This window comes from Globicephala melas, chromosome 2 (genome assembly GCF_963455315.2).
Source record: "Globicephala melas chromosome 2, mGloMel1.2, whole genome shotgun sequence".
NCBI classification, from domain to species: Eukaryota; Metazoa; Chordata; class Mammalia; order Artiodactyla; family Delphinidae; genus Globicephala; species Globicephala melas.
This window is the reverse complement of record NC_083315.2, coordinates 140,618,889-140,634,312: the sequence shown is the minus strand read 5'-3', so window position 1 is coordinate 140,634,312 and position 15,424 is coordinate 140,618,889. Positions and strand designations below refer to the sequence as shown.

The 15,424-nt window shown below is 42.5% G+C and overlaps 2 protein-coding genes and 1 pseudogene across 2 annotated transcripts in view; all 3 read right to left on the bottom strand.

Moving 5' to 3' along the window:
* PPP1R36 (protein phosphatase 1 regulatory subunit 36) overlaps positions 1-3,314 on the bottom strand; it is a 31,227-nt gene extending 27,913 nt beyond the window's left edge. The window contains 4 exon segments of the mRNA XM_060293489.1: positions 663-710; positions 2,208-2,282; positions 3,115-3,189; positions 3,247-3,314. Of these exon segments, the coding sequence (XP_060149472.1) occupies positions 663-710; positions 2,208-2,282; positions 3,115-3,189; positions 3,247-3,314 (266 nt within the window).
* A 131-nt stretch (positions 3,315-3,445) lies between these two features.
* LOC115852471 (U2 spliceosomal RNA) lies at positions 3,446-3,606 on the bottom strand (annotated as a pseudogene).
* Positions 3,607-8,314: 4,708 nt separating this feature from the next.
* Positions 8,315-11,082, bottom strand: HSPA2 (heat shock protein family A (Hsp70) member 2). The gene has a single exon (XM_030855216.3). The coding sequence runs from the start codon at positions 10,723-10,725 to the stop codon at positions 8,809-8,811; it is 1,917 nt and encodes a 638-aa protein (XP_030711076.1). The 5' UTR covers positions 10,726-11,082; the 3' UTR covers positions 8,315-8,808.
* Between the last annotated feature and the right edge of the window lie 4,342 nt (positions 11,083-15,424).

The window sequence follows — 15,424 nt, the reverse complement described above, 5'->3', positions numbered from 1 at the left end:
GGTTCTCTTGTACTTTCCCCTGCCAGTTGACAACCCGCAAAAAGTAACCACTATTCTGACCTCTATCAATACAGTTCTTTTCTTTTGTCTGTTACTGTAAACTTTTATATAAATAAAATCATACAATAGTTACATTTTTGTGTCTGGCCTTTTTCATTCAACATTATGTCACACAATCTACCTTTTAAATCATACCATCCCATGTATATTCTCCAAAATCAAGTGGGGAATATACATGGGAAATCAATCAAGCCATTTTAAAGAATAATTTGGTAACGAACCAAAAGAAACTTTAGTTTATGAATGTTTTATGAATAATAAAGTCAGTGTGAAACTGATATCTGTAAATTCGTTAGTAGGATCATACAGGAAAAAGTGCCACTTGGGGTGGGTTATTATTAGATTAGCACTGAAAAATTAGTTTGAAAAATACTACAAAATAACTTCATTTATAAAGATCAGTACGTAAAAAGTATGGTGCAATTTTTATCATAAGAAGAGAGGATTGAGATGGCCTTTATATATATATGAAGACTGAGAAAAGAAAATATTTGCACTGAAAATTTGCACCCACACTTTACCGTGTATATTTTGACTCCTGTGATTATCCTGTCTGTCTAATCTCAGAGCTATCTTGCTGTCTTTGTCACTCTCACATTCACTAAGTATGATGTTTCAGGAGTTACTCGACTGAATCTTCTGTGACATATCTGAGAAGAAAAATTTAACTCACTGCTGTGGAAATGACAGATTACTCAAACACTGAAATAAATATTCCATGAAATGTAAACTTTTGATTTTGACTTTAATATAATGGTTAGCCTTTAAATTATTCATGTTTAAGTGCTATTAAATATTTAATTATATTTATAATGTAACTATAAATTACATCTGCACAGCCAACTCCTTTTCTGACCTTCAGCCCCATTTGACCAACAGCCTAACAGATGTGTCCACGTCATAGCAACCTCAAACACATCACCAGTTTTGCCTCTTTTATTCTGTATATGGGGGAAGGGCAATCCCAGCCAACAAATCACCCAAGCCAGACACCTGGGAGCCAACCTAAGCACCTACTTCTCCCTCTCCCTTCACTTTCAGGCACTATATGGTATCAATCAATTCTATCCAAACATCCTGCCAATTTCATCTCTTGCATATTTCTTAGTCCTGCACCCTTTTCTCTCTGACTCTGTTTCTTACCTGGATAACTATTTATAAGCCTCCTACAATTAGCCTTCTAATTGGCCCTGTGCCTCTAGTCTTCCTCTGCTTGAATCTATTTGGTTGATTGTACTTGTTCAATAAACATTTGGTGAGTGCCTACTCTGTGAAGTTCTGCAGATGGCTCCAGGGACATGAAGATGACTAAGACAGTTCCGGCCATTGAGGTCTTGCGGTCTATCAGAGGGAGACAGTGTATAAAGTGGAAAGGACTTGGATAAATCTTGGTTCAAAATGTCAGTTCTGCTACTTACTGGCTGGATGACTTTGGTTCAGTGGCTTAATCTCCCTGAGCCTTGTTTCTTCATCTATGAAATGGAGATATTAGTGCTCACTTTCCATGGCTGTTTTAAGACTCAGAAAAATAAGCAAATGTCTGCGATATAACAGGTGCACAGCAGATAGTGGCTAGTTTTGTTAGTTTAGTGATACACTTTTAATAGAGTCAGTATTTTCTCAATGGAGAATTAAAATTAGTTTTTCTAACCTAATAATTTTACCTTGTAAAATTTACGGTCTACTGCAGCAGGTATAATATATGGTCCCATTAATGTAAAACTCTGTTTCTATAACTCAAAAAGGCAATTTTATAAAGTAGTTAAGAATATGGACTGTTAACCAAGTAGACCTAGATTTAAAACATCTTAATCACCTCTGAGCTGTGTGATTTGGCCAAGTCACTTAGTTTCCTTCTAACTTCTTAACCCTTTGACATCAGTTTCTTCATCTGTAAAAGTGGATTAACACGCAGCTGTTTCAAAGGGTTGGTAAACTGATTAGCACGGTGTCTGATACAGAGGAGCAGCTGATAAATGTCATAAGAAGGGGATATCAGGAAGGCTGCCAAAATGGTTATCTCTAGATGCTGCGATTGCAGCAGATATTTATTTTATTCTTTATACTCTTCTGTGCTGCTTGAATTTTTTTATCCCAAACACACGTAATTTTCGTAAAAGCTATAATAAAGTTTTGTTAAAATTTACCTTCTGAATTCAAGAGTTCTGGTTTCATCTTTCCAGTACCACATCCCTAATCGTAATCCCAACTGCTGTAAAATGAAATGATTGCAGCAAAGATAAAGGTTCAGTTTACAATCCACATGTCACAATGAACTTTTAACAATAATTCTCACTAGTTGCTATTTAACTCTATTCAATAAAGGTGTAGAGTCTTAAACTGTTTTTTTTTTTTTAACTTGAAGCCAGGATTTTATCTTTTTTGATTGTTTTTGGGTGTAGTTTCACTAGAAAGGAAGGAAGGGAGGAAAGTAGGGGAGAAAGGAAGGAAGGGAAAGAAGAGAGGAAGGCTAGGAGCCTGTGTCATCTCACCATAGTAATTTACTGATTAACTGGGACTCAGACCACAATAAACTGGTGCCCAAGGCAGCCCCAATCTTTCAGAGGAGTTAGACAGCAACTCTAATTCTGACCCCACCCTTCGGAGGAAGTGGGCGAAGTACCAGGTTATCCTTTCCAAGCCATGGTAGCGACCAGCCTCCAGCCTCTCCTCTGGGGATCCCACCCAGGGCAGGACCGCTTCCTCCGCAGGCCGGCTATTTATTTTTCAGCCAACCAATTAGAGGTGGTGCGGTGGAACTTTCCTATACCTAGATATCTGTGGGGGGAGCCGGAATTCAATTCTGACCGTTTGCCGAACGCACCTCCATCGTCTGGTTTTTGTAGACAACTAAGCCCAGGTCTCCTCGAGTGAGGTTCGCCCCAAGCTAAGGCGGCGCCCCTGCCTGGGGAGGGCGGAGAGCAGGGCCTTGGCCGAGGGAATGGAGGGCGTCGCTGCACCGCCACCGAGCCCCCGTCGGGCGCCGCGGGCGGGAGGGGGTCGGCTTTCCACCCGCCGCAGGCTGGGGGCGGCCCAGGTGCACTTACATCCGGCTAGTCGGCCTGCGAGTCCAACCGCCGCCTCCTCGAATAAAACTCGGGCACACGATACGTGGCCTTCCGCTGGCCGCTTTAGACCGACCGTCGCGGAGGCAACTAACCGCCCGTGAGCGCTGAGAAACCCCGCCGACGTTGGGCGGGGGCGGGACCCTGCTTCCTCCGCGGCGGTGGCGGGTGGGCGTCACTGCTGCCCATGCTGACACCTTTGCCTGCTGTGGCTCCCTAGCGTCTCACAGCAAAGCCGCACCGGGGTTCCTTCTTTAGAAGTCCGTTCTTCGTGCCTTCCCACCGAGAAGTCAACTGCGTCACTGTTTTTTTGTTTTTAATTAGAATAACTTTTTTTTTTGGAGTGGACAGAGCAAGCTCCTATTCCAACTCCCTGCTCCAAAAATCCACTTAGTATGTTATCCTCAGATAGAAGATGTATCAGATATTAAACTAATAAGAACAGATACTACACTTGATCTTAGCCAAAAGGTCTTCAGTTCCTTAGGGAAGCTTCCCCTTTGTTCCAAAGTTTAATAGCACTAAATGAAGTTCAAATCCAGGTTAGAAAAATAAAAACAAATAAAATAAAATATAAAACATACAGGTTGGGACTAGGTTAATTTAGGGCGGGGCGTGGCAGGAGGGGAGCAAGGGAGGAAATAAGGTTTTCAAAACTGGGTTCTGCTGCATAGCTAGATGTGGAACCCATTTGAAGATATCCAGATGAGGGGTTTACGAGGCTCTTTAAGGAGTAATGTGTGTAACGCATCACCCTGAGTAAGTACTCAAAATTAGTGTCTCTCAAAGCAGAGAAACTTGCTTTGTATCAACGGGTTTTCAACTGATATTTCTGTATTTACACTTTTCAAATCATGTGTCTTGTAATTTCTTCTTGCAACTGAGTTGATATGCAGATTGTTTGGTATTGTTTTCCTTCCATCACTGATGTAAGCAATGCTAGATGACACTACATGACTGGGAATGCCTAATATATTCTGCTTTTGTTTTATCCCCACAGCTTAATTAGCGTTAAAGAGATGGTTAGTAAATAGTGATTGTATACTCACATAAACTTTAAAAACATAGCAATAGATATCCCACTGCTTCCCCTTCCCTCCATCCTCCCAGTCTCACTACTTGGTAACACACAATCACTGGTCACAGTGGTATAAAACTGTAATCACCTAGATTCATGTTCCACTCACTTGAGTCCACTGCTGGTAGCTGTTCTGGTTGGCTCAGATATAAGGAAACCCACCTGTACGCTGGCAGTGCTGCTTTCAGGCTGTAGCCTTAGAGGCTGGCTTATTACAAGATGACTCACTTAAAAAGAATTTAGCAAAATATCCCAATCACCAAAAGCTTTTCTCCAAGCAGGGTATTTAACTTTGGGTGGGAAGAGGAGAAATGATAAGTTGAAGCTCCAAAAAGGACTGAGAGAGACCAAGGACTCTGGATGGTACCCATTCCCCACACTTCCAGGCAACTTCTTCAGTTATCTCAGTGAGTGAAGAAATGCTAATAGAAAACCAAAGATCTTTTATACCTTACCATGTTTAACTTTAGGCTATCTAAAATACAAAACTAAGGTAAAAATAAAAGCGTTGAGAACTCAGAACAATGACCTACAAAGAAGTTACATGACAAGTTACGTCACATGTGGTAGAGGGACATAATATTTAAAGGAAAGCCTCGATAACTCTTAAGGAACCATCTTATATTTCTGTATCACTAGGCCCTAACAAAAGAGGGAATAAAAAAATTGTTTTTATGGCTTTAAATCATTATTTATTTTAAAAGTGACCCACTCATTTCTTAGTTTAGATTTTTCACCAGTTAGGTTTTTTGTTAAATGGCATGAGAAACTCACAACCTAAAATGGAAATATGATTTTCTTTAAAAAAAAAAACCAAACAATTCATGATGCTATAAAGTAGGGATAAAGGTGCCATCTAAATATTTAATAATTTCAAGTGTCCTGTGAGGGAAAGTTGTTTTTTTTTTTTTTTTTTTTTGCCTAGTTAAGATAAATTCCTCAAGGTCAAAGAACTCAGAGCATATGACATAGAACTAAGTTGCTGGTCTCAAATTTTAGGCCCAAGATATTAACTGGATATAATGCATGCTTATACTATGAAAAAGTCATAATGGACGTATTTTCAAAGTGTTATAATTCTACTTTTAAAACGAACATGTAAGAAAACAGCAGTGCCAGTATTTGAATTAGCAACTCCATTTTTGATTGCTTATTTCCCCAATCTTCAATTCACAAACATCCCTATCTATACTTAAAGGGGTGGAGGAAAAGAGTCTATGACTTCATTTGTTCTAAGGGAAAGACATTTCAACATTAAGTATTACTCTATTAAATTTTAGAAATACATATACCCTAAAATGTTTCCATCCCAAGAGCTATATCAAGAGTAAAAATGTGTATCTTTCTTTAAAGATCCATAATTTTTCTTCAAGGATTTAAATTCTGTATCTAATTTTAATGCTTAAGGATAGTTCTTCACAACAGTTTTCTCATATCTACTTACACATTATACAGAAGCAATTGAATATTCCTGTTGTTCCTTAACCTAAATATATGTATTCCCTTAGCAATTGTCTTGTGACATATGGATCTGAGATTCTTTAAAATTTCAATTCCAGTGTTCAAAAGCAAGGGAAATATACCCCACAATACAACTTTTATAAACTACATTCAACTTAAAGTAGATGAATACCTTATCATGGGCCCAGTATTTGAGCTTCATAAAAAGAAATCTTTTGATTTCATCTAGATAGCCAGGTTATATTCATGTTTAAAATTGTACATAGGATAAAGAAATTCTTAGCTCTCCTTGACATATTGAATAGGTGATACATTAAATATCCTATTATGCATGCTAAATATAAAGATGTAAAGAGCACTAATATCTCCTAATACACAAGTCATGTGCATGAATTTCCATTACACATATCAAATTAATATGATAAAAAATTTAGGGTAAGCTTCTTTTGAAATTTCATACATCTGAAATACTGTAAACAACCTGCTATGTCTTATTTTGACAGGTGTATAGATTCATTGCCTCAAAACAGCCATTTTGTTAATCGGACATTCAGATAAGAAAAAATTAAGTCCCCATTCTGATAAATGTACTTTTTCAATCCCTTAGCATTCTATATGTATTGCATTAGCTTTAGTCATGACCACTAGGCCCTAGCATAACATTGCTTTCAAGTTCAAGGGATGCTAATTATTCCTTAAACTGTAATGTAGCCTCATCCTAAGATCAAGTACTTTTTCCATTATCATTTGACTACAGCTGATCTAAAATCTGCTAAGGAGTTCCCAGGAGTTATCGAGTTACCAGTTTCAACTGACCCCTGGAAACACTGAACGGCTACTTCAGTGGCTTTATCTTAGCAATATTCAGATCTAGGTAAACTTGAGAAGACAGAATTAAAAACACTCAAGGCTAGGACTTTTACAAATTACTTTTCAAAATAATGGAAAATGAAGTATCTACATAGATTGATGTTAGTGTTACAGCAGGTTACCAGAGACCAGGCCAAAGAGAATACCATTGGTCATTTTTCTGATACTTTAAAAACTAATCTCTCCCAAACTGAGGTCTAAAATGAGTCATACTAATACCAAATTGCACTTACAGAAAGACTCCATTATACTTTATATACTTTGAAGTATATAAAGAGAGCAAGGGATAAACACTTTCAATAAAGGACTAATAAAAGGTTAAGAATGAGTGTTATCTTGGTAAAAACTCATGTTAAACGTCACTCTAAGGCTACTAATCACCTGATTCTGTTAGTACCAAGGTAGTTTGTCAAATATTTATACGATGCTATCTGCAGTCAGTGAAACACCCTTAACGCCTCCTTGCTGAATACTTTCCACCCTGGCATGAGCACTGAAAAACCCAAGTTATGTTTAGCTTTCAGAGTGTAAAGAGCAACTACCTTTTTAAAAATGTTTATTTTGAAGCAATTTCCAACTGCCTTTTTATCTCCCCACCCCACCCAAATGAGACCTGCTAAAAAAGGAAAAAAGTATACGTAAAAAGAGTCAGCTCTTCTGTGAGAGGATCATTACTAAAGCTCAATATTTTTAGGCTGCTTTGTTCTCTCGTTTTTATATTATTTCAAAAATTAATCTCTGCATGATATGGAAGTGTCCACTACTAAATTAAAAATTAGCTTCTATAAGTCACTGTTATGAGCAACATGAAGCAAATCTACATCACTTGGAAGAAGATATTAAAATGTCTGTATGGTGAAAACACTAGGTTAACTATGCATTTTCCAATCAGCTTTTACTGAATTTCTTCCACATTCTCCTTAAAGAGAATCAATCAGAACAAAGCAGATGTGTCATTCCACTAAAATATGAACACCCCCCCCCCCACCAAGGATATGGATTTTAAAGCTTAAGCCCAGGATAGTGGATCTCAAAGGGTTGTAATATTCCTATATGTGACAATCTCAAATCGGAAATACTGGAAAATGGACAAGTTGTATATTGACGAAATACAGGACTATCTTGCAGTTTGTCTTTTAAAAAAGAAATATATTCTAGTCATTTAAGGCAGGTATTGAAAAGGCATTATGATTCTCAAATCAGAAGAAAAAACTATATTATCTTCCTCTAACCTGCAAGTAATTTAACTGCTGAAAACATATTCTTCTTGAATTTGCCATAAGCCCAGAAGTTGAGCTGTTTTACTAGAAAATTAAAGTTAACAAATTTGACTAAATTTGGAGTCAGTATTAAGTGGCTTTAACGTTTGCCTGCTGGATCTTGTTTCAGGCACCTGTATATTGCAGAAAGCAACTTGTTTCATACTATGTTGGGCTATTATCAGAAGACAACACCTGCCCCAGCTTTCGTTTAGAGAAAGAATCTTTCTGTACTTAACCCTGGAACATACCTTGTATTCTGTTGGAATATTCAGGTGGATTTTCACTTGAATACTTAAGCAAAGCCTTAGGAGTTTGGGTATACTGTCAGACCCCAGTCTGGTTTCTGTACTAAAAGGGGGGAAAACGTTTACCCAGATCTTTTCCCCTTAAGTTGCTGGTAATTCAAAGCAGGAACCTCATCAGAAAATTAGGCAACACTGAGTTAGATAAATTTCATCTTCTACTAATATCTTAGTTAAAGACTAACATGGGTAAAACAGTAAGAAGGGAAAATTGAAAACTCCAACACAATAATTTTTAGATCAATTTCAGCTTTACTTTTAAATTTGTACTTATGCATTTGTTTATAAAAAGTATGCCTGTCCTTAACATTACTGCAATGTTCACTTTCCTCTTAAAGTAGTACATAAAAATAAACAATTCAAGCTTCTGTATATTTTATTGTTACCAAGCTTCCACAGAACATGTGTGCAAACTTCAGGTTTCCCATCTCAAAACTCCATGTACAAACTAAGCTAACCAAAAACGCTCAAGTCAGCAAATATGCAAAATGCATTAAAGAGAAACCTCAAATAATGTTTTTAAAAGCCAAACTTTAGAACTAACCTTTTATAATTAAACTAAGTTGTTGCACCTTTCCTTTCATATGCATACACCGGGCTAAACACTTCCAACAATAGATCTCATACTTGGCACAAGGACATTTCAAAGAAAAAACAAAAACAAAAGGAAAAAGAAAGGAAAAGAGGTTTACGCTGACTCGAGTCCAAGTTTAGTCCACTTCCTCGATGGTCGGTCCCCCGGAGGCTCCTGAAACACCGCTGCCGCCGCCGCCAGGGCCGCCTTGGTAAAGTTTGCTGATGATGGGGTTGCAAACTCTTTCGAGCTCTTTCTGCTTGTGTTCATACTCATCTTTTTCCGCCATCTGGTTTCGGTCAAGCCAGTTGATCACCTCCTGACACTTGTCGAGGACCTTGCTTCTGTCCTGTTCGCTAATCTTGCCCCTCAGTTTCTCGTCTTCCACCGTCTGCTTGATGTTGTAGGTATAGGACTCCACGGCGTTTTTGGCGGCCACTCGGTCGCGATTGGCCTCATCTTCCGACTTGTACCGCTCCGCCTCCTGCACCATCCGGTCAATGTCGTCCTTGCTCAGACGACCCTTGTCGTTGGTAATGGTGATTTTGTTTTCTTTACCGGTGCTCTTGTCGGCGGCGGTGACGTTGAGGATGCCATTGGCGTCAATGTCGAAGGTGACCTCGATCTGGGGGACCCCGCGGGGCGCCGGGGGAATCCCGGTCAGGTCGAACTTGCCTAGCAGGTTATTGTCCTTCGTCATGGCCCGTTCGCCCTCGTACACCTGCACCAGCACGCTGCTCTGGTTGTCTGAGTAGGTGGTGAAGGTCTGCGTCTGCTTGGTGGGGATCGTGGTGTTCCTTTTGATGAGTGGAGTCATGACGCCGCCAGCCGTCTCAATGCCCAGCGACAATGGGGTCACGTCGAGTAGCAGCAGGTCCTGCACGTTCTCTGACTTGTCCCCGATGAGAATGGCCGCCTGCACCGCGGCTCCGTAGGCCACCGCCTCGTCAGGGTTGATGCTCTTGTTCAGCTCCTTGCCATTGAAGAAATCCTGCAGCAGCTTCTGGATCTTGGGGATGCGAGTGGAGCCGCCCACCAGCACGATCTCCTGGATCTGGCCCTTGTCCAGCTTGGCGTCGCGCAGCGCCTTCTCCACCGGCTCGAGGGTCCCGCGGAACAGGTCGGCGTTGAGCTCCTCGAAGCGGGCACGGGTGATGGACGTGTAGAAATCCACGCCTTCGTAGAGCGAGTCGATCTCGATGCTCGCCTGAGTGGACGAGCTCAGGGTGCGCTTGGCTCGCTCGCAGGCGGTGCGGAGTCGCCGCACGGCGCGCTTGTTGGGTGCAATGTCCTTCTTGTACTTGCGCTTGAACTCCTCCGCCAGGTGGCTCACCATGCGGTTATCGAAGTCCTCACCGCCCAGGTGCGTGTCGCCAGCCGTGGACTTCACCTCGAAGATGCCGTCCTCGATGGTCAGGATGGACACGTCGAAGGTGCCTCCGCCCAGGTCGAAGATGAGCACGTTCTTCTCGCCGCCCGCGGAGCCCTTCTTGTCCAGGCCGTAGGCGATGGCCGCCGCCGTGGGCTCGTTGATGATGCGCAGCACGTTGAGGCCCGTAATGGTGCCCGCGTCCTTGGTGGCCTGGCGCTGCGAGTCATTGAAATAGGCCGGGACGGTGATGACCGCGTTCTTCACCTTGCCCCCCAGGTAGGCTTCGGCGATCTCCTTCATCTTAGTGAGGACCATGGAGGAGATCTCCTCCGGGAAGAAGGTCTTGATCTCTCCCTTGTACTCAACCTGCACTTTGGGCTTCCCTCCCTCGCTCACCACCCGGAATGGCCAGTGCTTCATGTCCGACTGCACTGTGGCGTCCTCGAACTTCCGACCGATCAGCCTCTTGGCATCGAAGATGGTGTTGGTGGGGTTCATGGCCACCTGGTTCTTGGCGGCGTCCCCGATAAGGCGCTCGCTGTCGGTGAAGGCCACGTAGCTAGGGGTGGTGCGGTTGCCCTGGTCGTTGGCAATGATCTCCACCTTGCCATGTTGGAAGACCCCCACGCACGAGTAGGTGGTGCCCAGGTCGATGCCGATAGCCGGGCCGCGGGCAGACATTTTGACTGAGACAGGCAAGCGACGTTAGACGACAACACCTAGGGCAAAATCCGCGGCCTCAAGTAACAGTCGCCCCGAACCAAGCACAGTGAGCGTAACAACCGTCTCCCTCTCCCCTAGCTCGGCTCCCCACTCTTATAGTCGCCTCCCTGCCGCCTTCAGAGCCAATCCGCTCTCGGGACCGCCCGCCACAGGCTTGCCTGGGCCGGAGTGACCCGCCTGCGGCCCAACAGACTTCTAGATGGGTGAGGGGCGGGACTACGGCCCGCGCGAGGATGCGACGGGCGGACGTTATGCAAGTGAGGCTCCGCCCACGCGCCCCAGGTGGCCAGTTGCCTCCGAGGCTCACTAGCAACCGGCGGCTTGGGGGCTTTAGGCTCGCGCCCCACGCGTTTTCGCGATTTTCGCCTTTCCTAAGGCGGGATTCGTCGACGTCCGTTGGATTGGCAGGACACGCGGCCAATAAGCAGAGCGGACTCCCAAGTAGGGTGGGGAAGGAAGTGCTGGGGCGTGGCGCCGGGAGGAGGCGCGGAAGGGGAGCGCCGAGAGGGGAGCTACTTCGGCCCATCGTTCAGTTCTTAAGGCCTGAAATGCCGTCCAGTTCCTAGTGTGTCCACCAACCTAGCTCGTAGGGGCGGGGTAATTCATTCTGAGTTGGTGGCCAGTAGGAACTAGGGCCAGAGCAGGCATTTTTCTTCCGCCGGCGCGTGGGCGTTGGCTTCGCTTGGCCTGGGCGTGAGGGCCGCCCTTGAGCCCTGGGAGGAGCGGGCGTAGGGGGGTTAGACAAAGAGAAATGACGCGGAAGTTCTTAGGCTGGGCCGTCGGCCTCCTGGAATTTAATTTTGCGTGCTTCGCAGCGTCTCAGTGGGTGTGAACGCTGGATAAAAACTGCCTGGCGGGCGGGGACAGCAGGAGCCCGGGAGAGCGCCCGGAGAGGCCGACCGTTTTTCCGCGCCGCGCGCGAGGCGGCCTGCAGAGTGGGAGACGAGATAGGTTGCAACTCGTCTTCCTCAAAGTGTAAAGTTTCTCGACCTCGCTTTCCGTTTTCCCAGCTTGTCCTGCGACTTAAGCTTCCTAGTATCACCTCCCTGTTCTCTCCACTGCTTTCTTTATTTTCCGTTTCAAGTGCTTTAAACGCCGCTTTGAGTTCTTCACGAGGAAGTCTATAGTCAAAACCCACACTTTGAAGTACCATAAAATAACCCAGCCTCAACGCCTCTCACGATTCTCTCAACCCCAGGTTAAGCACGCGCGATCATGTTTATTACTGAGTTATGTTTATGAATGAGCTCAACCGAGTGAGTTTATTTTCTTTAGCTATGCTGAAGTTACACTAGAGGCGTAAACTCTTCAGAGAAGGTAGATGAAAAGGAGCGCAACTTATTCTATAACGTTTAATTTAAGAGTGATTTATGGGGCTTCCCTGGTGGCGCAACGGTTGAGAATCTGCCTGCCAATGCAGGGGACACGGGTTCGAGCCCTGGTCTGGGAGGATCCCACATGCCGCGGAGCTACTAGCCCTGTGAGCCACAGTTACTGAGCCTGCGCATCTGGAGCCTGTGCTCTGCAACAAGAGAGGCCGCGATAGTGAGAGGCCCGCGCACCACGTTGAGGAGTGGACCCCACTTGCTGCAACTAGAGAAAGCCCTCGCACAGAAACGAAGAGCCAACACAGCCATAAATAAATAAATAAATAAAAATTTTTTTTTAAAAAAGGCAAAATTCCAAAAAAAAAAAAGTAACATATGGGAGTAGGTCTGGAGGTATTGTCTGGCACCAAGTGATAGGTGGTAGAAGCAGTCTCCTATAAGTGGGCTCTGGAAGGAGGACAGTAACAAAACAGCGATAACCCTTCACATTATGTGGGGAAGTTGGAGACAGTCATTCAATTAGCTTTAAGAAGTCCCAGGATGTGAGGTAAAAGACAAATGCAAAAATAATCTGTCTTTATGAGGTTGAAAGCCCAATAAATAGATAAAAATAATTCGAGGGGCTTCCCTGGTGGCGCAAGTGGTTGGGAGTCCGCCTGCCGATGCAGGGGACGCGGGTTCGTTCCCCGGTCCGGGAAGATCCCACATGCCACGGAGCGGCTTGGCCCGTGAGCCATGGCCGCTGAGCCTGCGCGTCCGGAGCCTGTGCTCCGCAACGGGAGAGGCCACAGCAGTGAGAGGCCCGCCTACTGAAAAAAAAAAAAAAAAAAATTCGAGAGAAGTGCTATAGGGAACACAGAGGCGGGGGCACATCCAGACAGGGTAAAGTATGTTCCTGAGGGCTTCCTGGAAGAGGTGACATGCCTGAGCCAGGTGCTGACCTTTGCCATTCTTTGCATGGATTGTAGCATGGGTAAAGATGAGAGCGGCGTGTGCTGGCGGCAACTACAAGTTCAGTGCGGAAGATTAGTGTCACTACATGGCGAGGGATACGAACCAGAAACAGTCTCTTCAGGAGGACAAGATACATTTAAAAGCTTTATGTGCCGTGATATTTTTCCTGAGGCTGTGGGAAGGGGAAACTCCTTTGAAGGAGGCTAATGTATAGTTAATATCAAAGTTGTTTGGGACAGTGCTCGAGAAAAGTTTTTGTCTGAGAGACACAAAAGTTATCTGTGACCAAAAAGTAATGTTGACAGAATCCAATTAAGTCAATCAATGGACATTTAAGTTTCTTTTATTCAGTTGTGTATGTAATTTCCAATTTTTAAAAACATGTATTAATTTGTAAATCTCATTTCACAATTCACATCTCTTTTTCCACGAAAGCAGTTGAGGAAAAAATTTGAACCAGGAAAACTTTTTTTTTTTTAATTAGGAAAACAAAGACCAAACCAAAAAGTTTCTACTGAAGTTGCCTTAAATTTTGAGTACAGATTTCTTGATTTTATTCTTAGAAATTCTTGTCTTTTGTGTAGTTAAAAAAGGGAGTGGAGGGAATTAGTGGGCTGGAGAGCAATACAAATTCTTTGTAGAACTAATGATATGATGTAATTTAGGGACAGGGTCCCAACTACAACTGAAAGCAGAAGAGAATTGTGAGAAACACAATCTCTTCAGATCTCTTGTGTTCAGACAGTCCTCACACACTTACCTCAAGCAAAGCAAGATTGCAAAAAAGCAGACATGCCAGTTCTTAACGCAAACACTAAAATTACAGCTTCAGAAGGGAGAGGTTCTTTTGTATAGTAACTATGTCCTGTATGCACAGTTACTGCAAACAAATCTTGCAATCTACCACATTCATCTTTTTTTAAATTTATTTTATTTATTTTTGGTTGCATCGGGTCTTCGTTGCGGTGCACGGGCTTCTCATTGCAGTGGCTTGTCTTGTTGCGGAGCACGGGCTCTAGGTGCGTGGGCTTCAGTAGTTGTGGCACGTGGGCTCAGTAGTTGTGACTCGCAGGCTCTAGAGCACAGGGTCTGTGTCCAGTAGCTGTGACACACGGGCTTAGTTGCTCCGTGGCATGTGGGATCTTCCTGGACCAGGGCTTGAACCCGTGTCTCCTGCATTGGCAGGCGGATTCTTAACCACTGTGCCACCAGGGAAGTTCCACATTCATCTTTAACACAGCTTTCTGAAACCAGAGTAGCAATTTTATCTGTATTTTCATTAGGTATATGTATTTTTTCTGCTGTAACTTTTCACCTAGTAAATTGATATTTCATAAGTTTCATACTTTAAATAGCATCCTGAGCTTTTCTCAAAAAGACAGTATTTGCATTTTTATTTCCTATGAAATAAACTTTTACAATCCTAGAACATTATCATATACTGACCATTCTTGGAGTTTTTATATTTTTCCTTATTTGTATTGATTTTTAAAAAATGTTCTTTTCTATTTGATGATTGTGGCTCATAATTCATTAAACATGTAGCCCATTAAAAATGGTCAAATTAGCAAATTTATGATCCAGTGAAATTTATCAATGCCAGTAATGGTGCGGCAAAACAGGCAAACCCTACTGGTGGGAATGTAAAATAGTACAATCTTTCTGGAGGGCAATGTGACAATATTTTTTCTTTACCTTAAGTATGATCATACCCTTCATTTAGCATTACTCTGTGGGATTTATCCTAAGGAAATAATAGAACATGCAGGTATATTATTTATGATAACAATGATAAAAGAGAAATGGCTTAAATATCTGACAATAAGAAAATGATTTTTTGAATTATAGTCATGGATTATTATGTAGCCCTAAAAATTGTTTACAAGATTTTTAATGATATGGGAAAATGTTCTTGGTATAATAAAGGGGAAAAATAAGATACAAGGCTTTTGTATATTCTTATCCGATATGTAGGATAATCATATATATGAAAATTGCATAAAAATGGTTATCTTTAGAGGGTAGGATTATCAGTAATTTTTCTAAATTTTCTTGTACTTTTACAATTGATTTTTCAAGCTTGACTATTAACATTCAACTGAAAGTTTGCTAATCCTACTATTTACATAGAAATTACTACTGATTTTCAACAGGTGTAATCTGACAGATTATAAATACTAGGGTGTTTCGAAATATTTTTAAAATCCAAGGACTGAGATTTTATACAGTCTAGAAAAAGCAAGAGCTTTAATATGTATCAAATTTTCTCTGATTAATTCCCCAAACCCAGAAGAGTACCTGGAAAACAGTAGTAATTTACTAGCTCAATGTTTATTAAAAGTGACCTGAGGCATATTATTTAACAAAAAAACCCC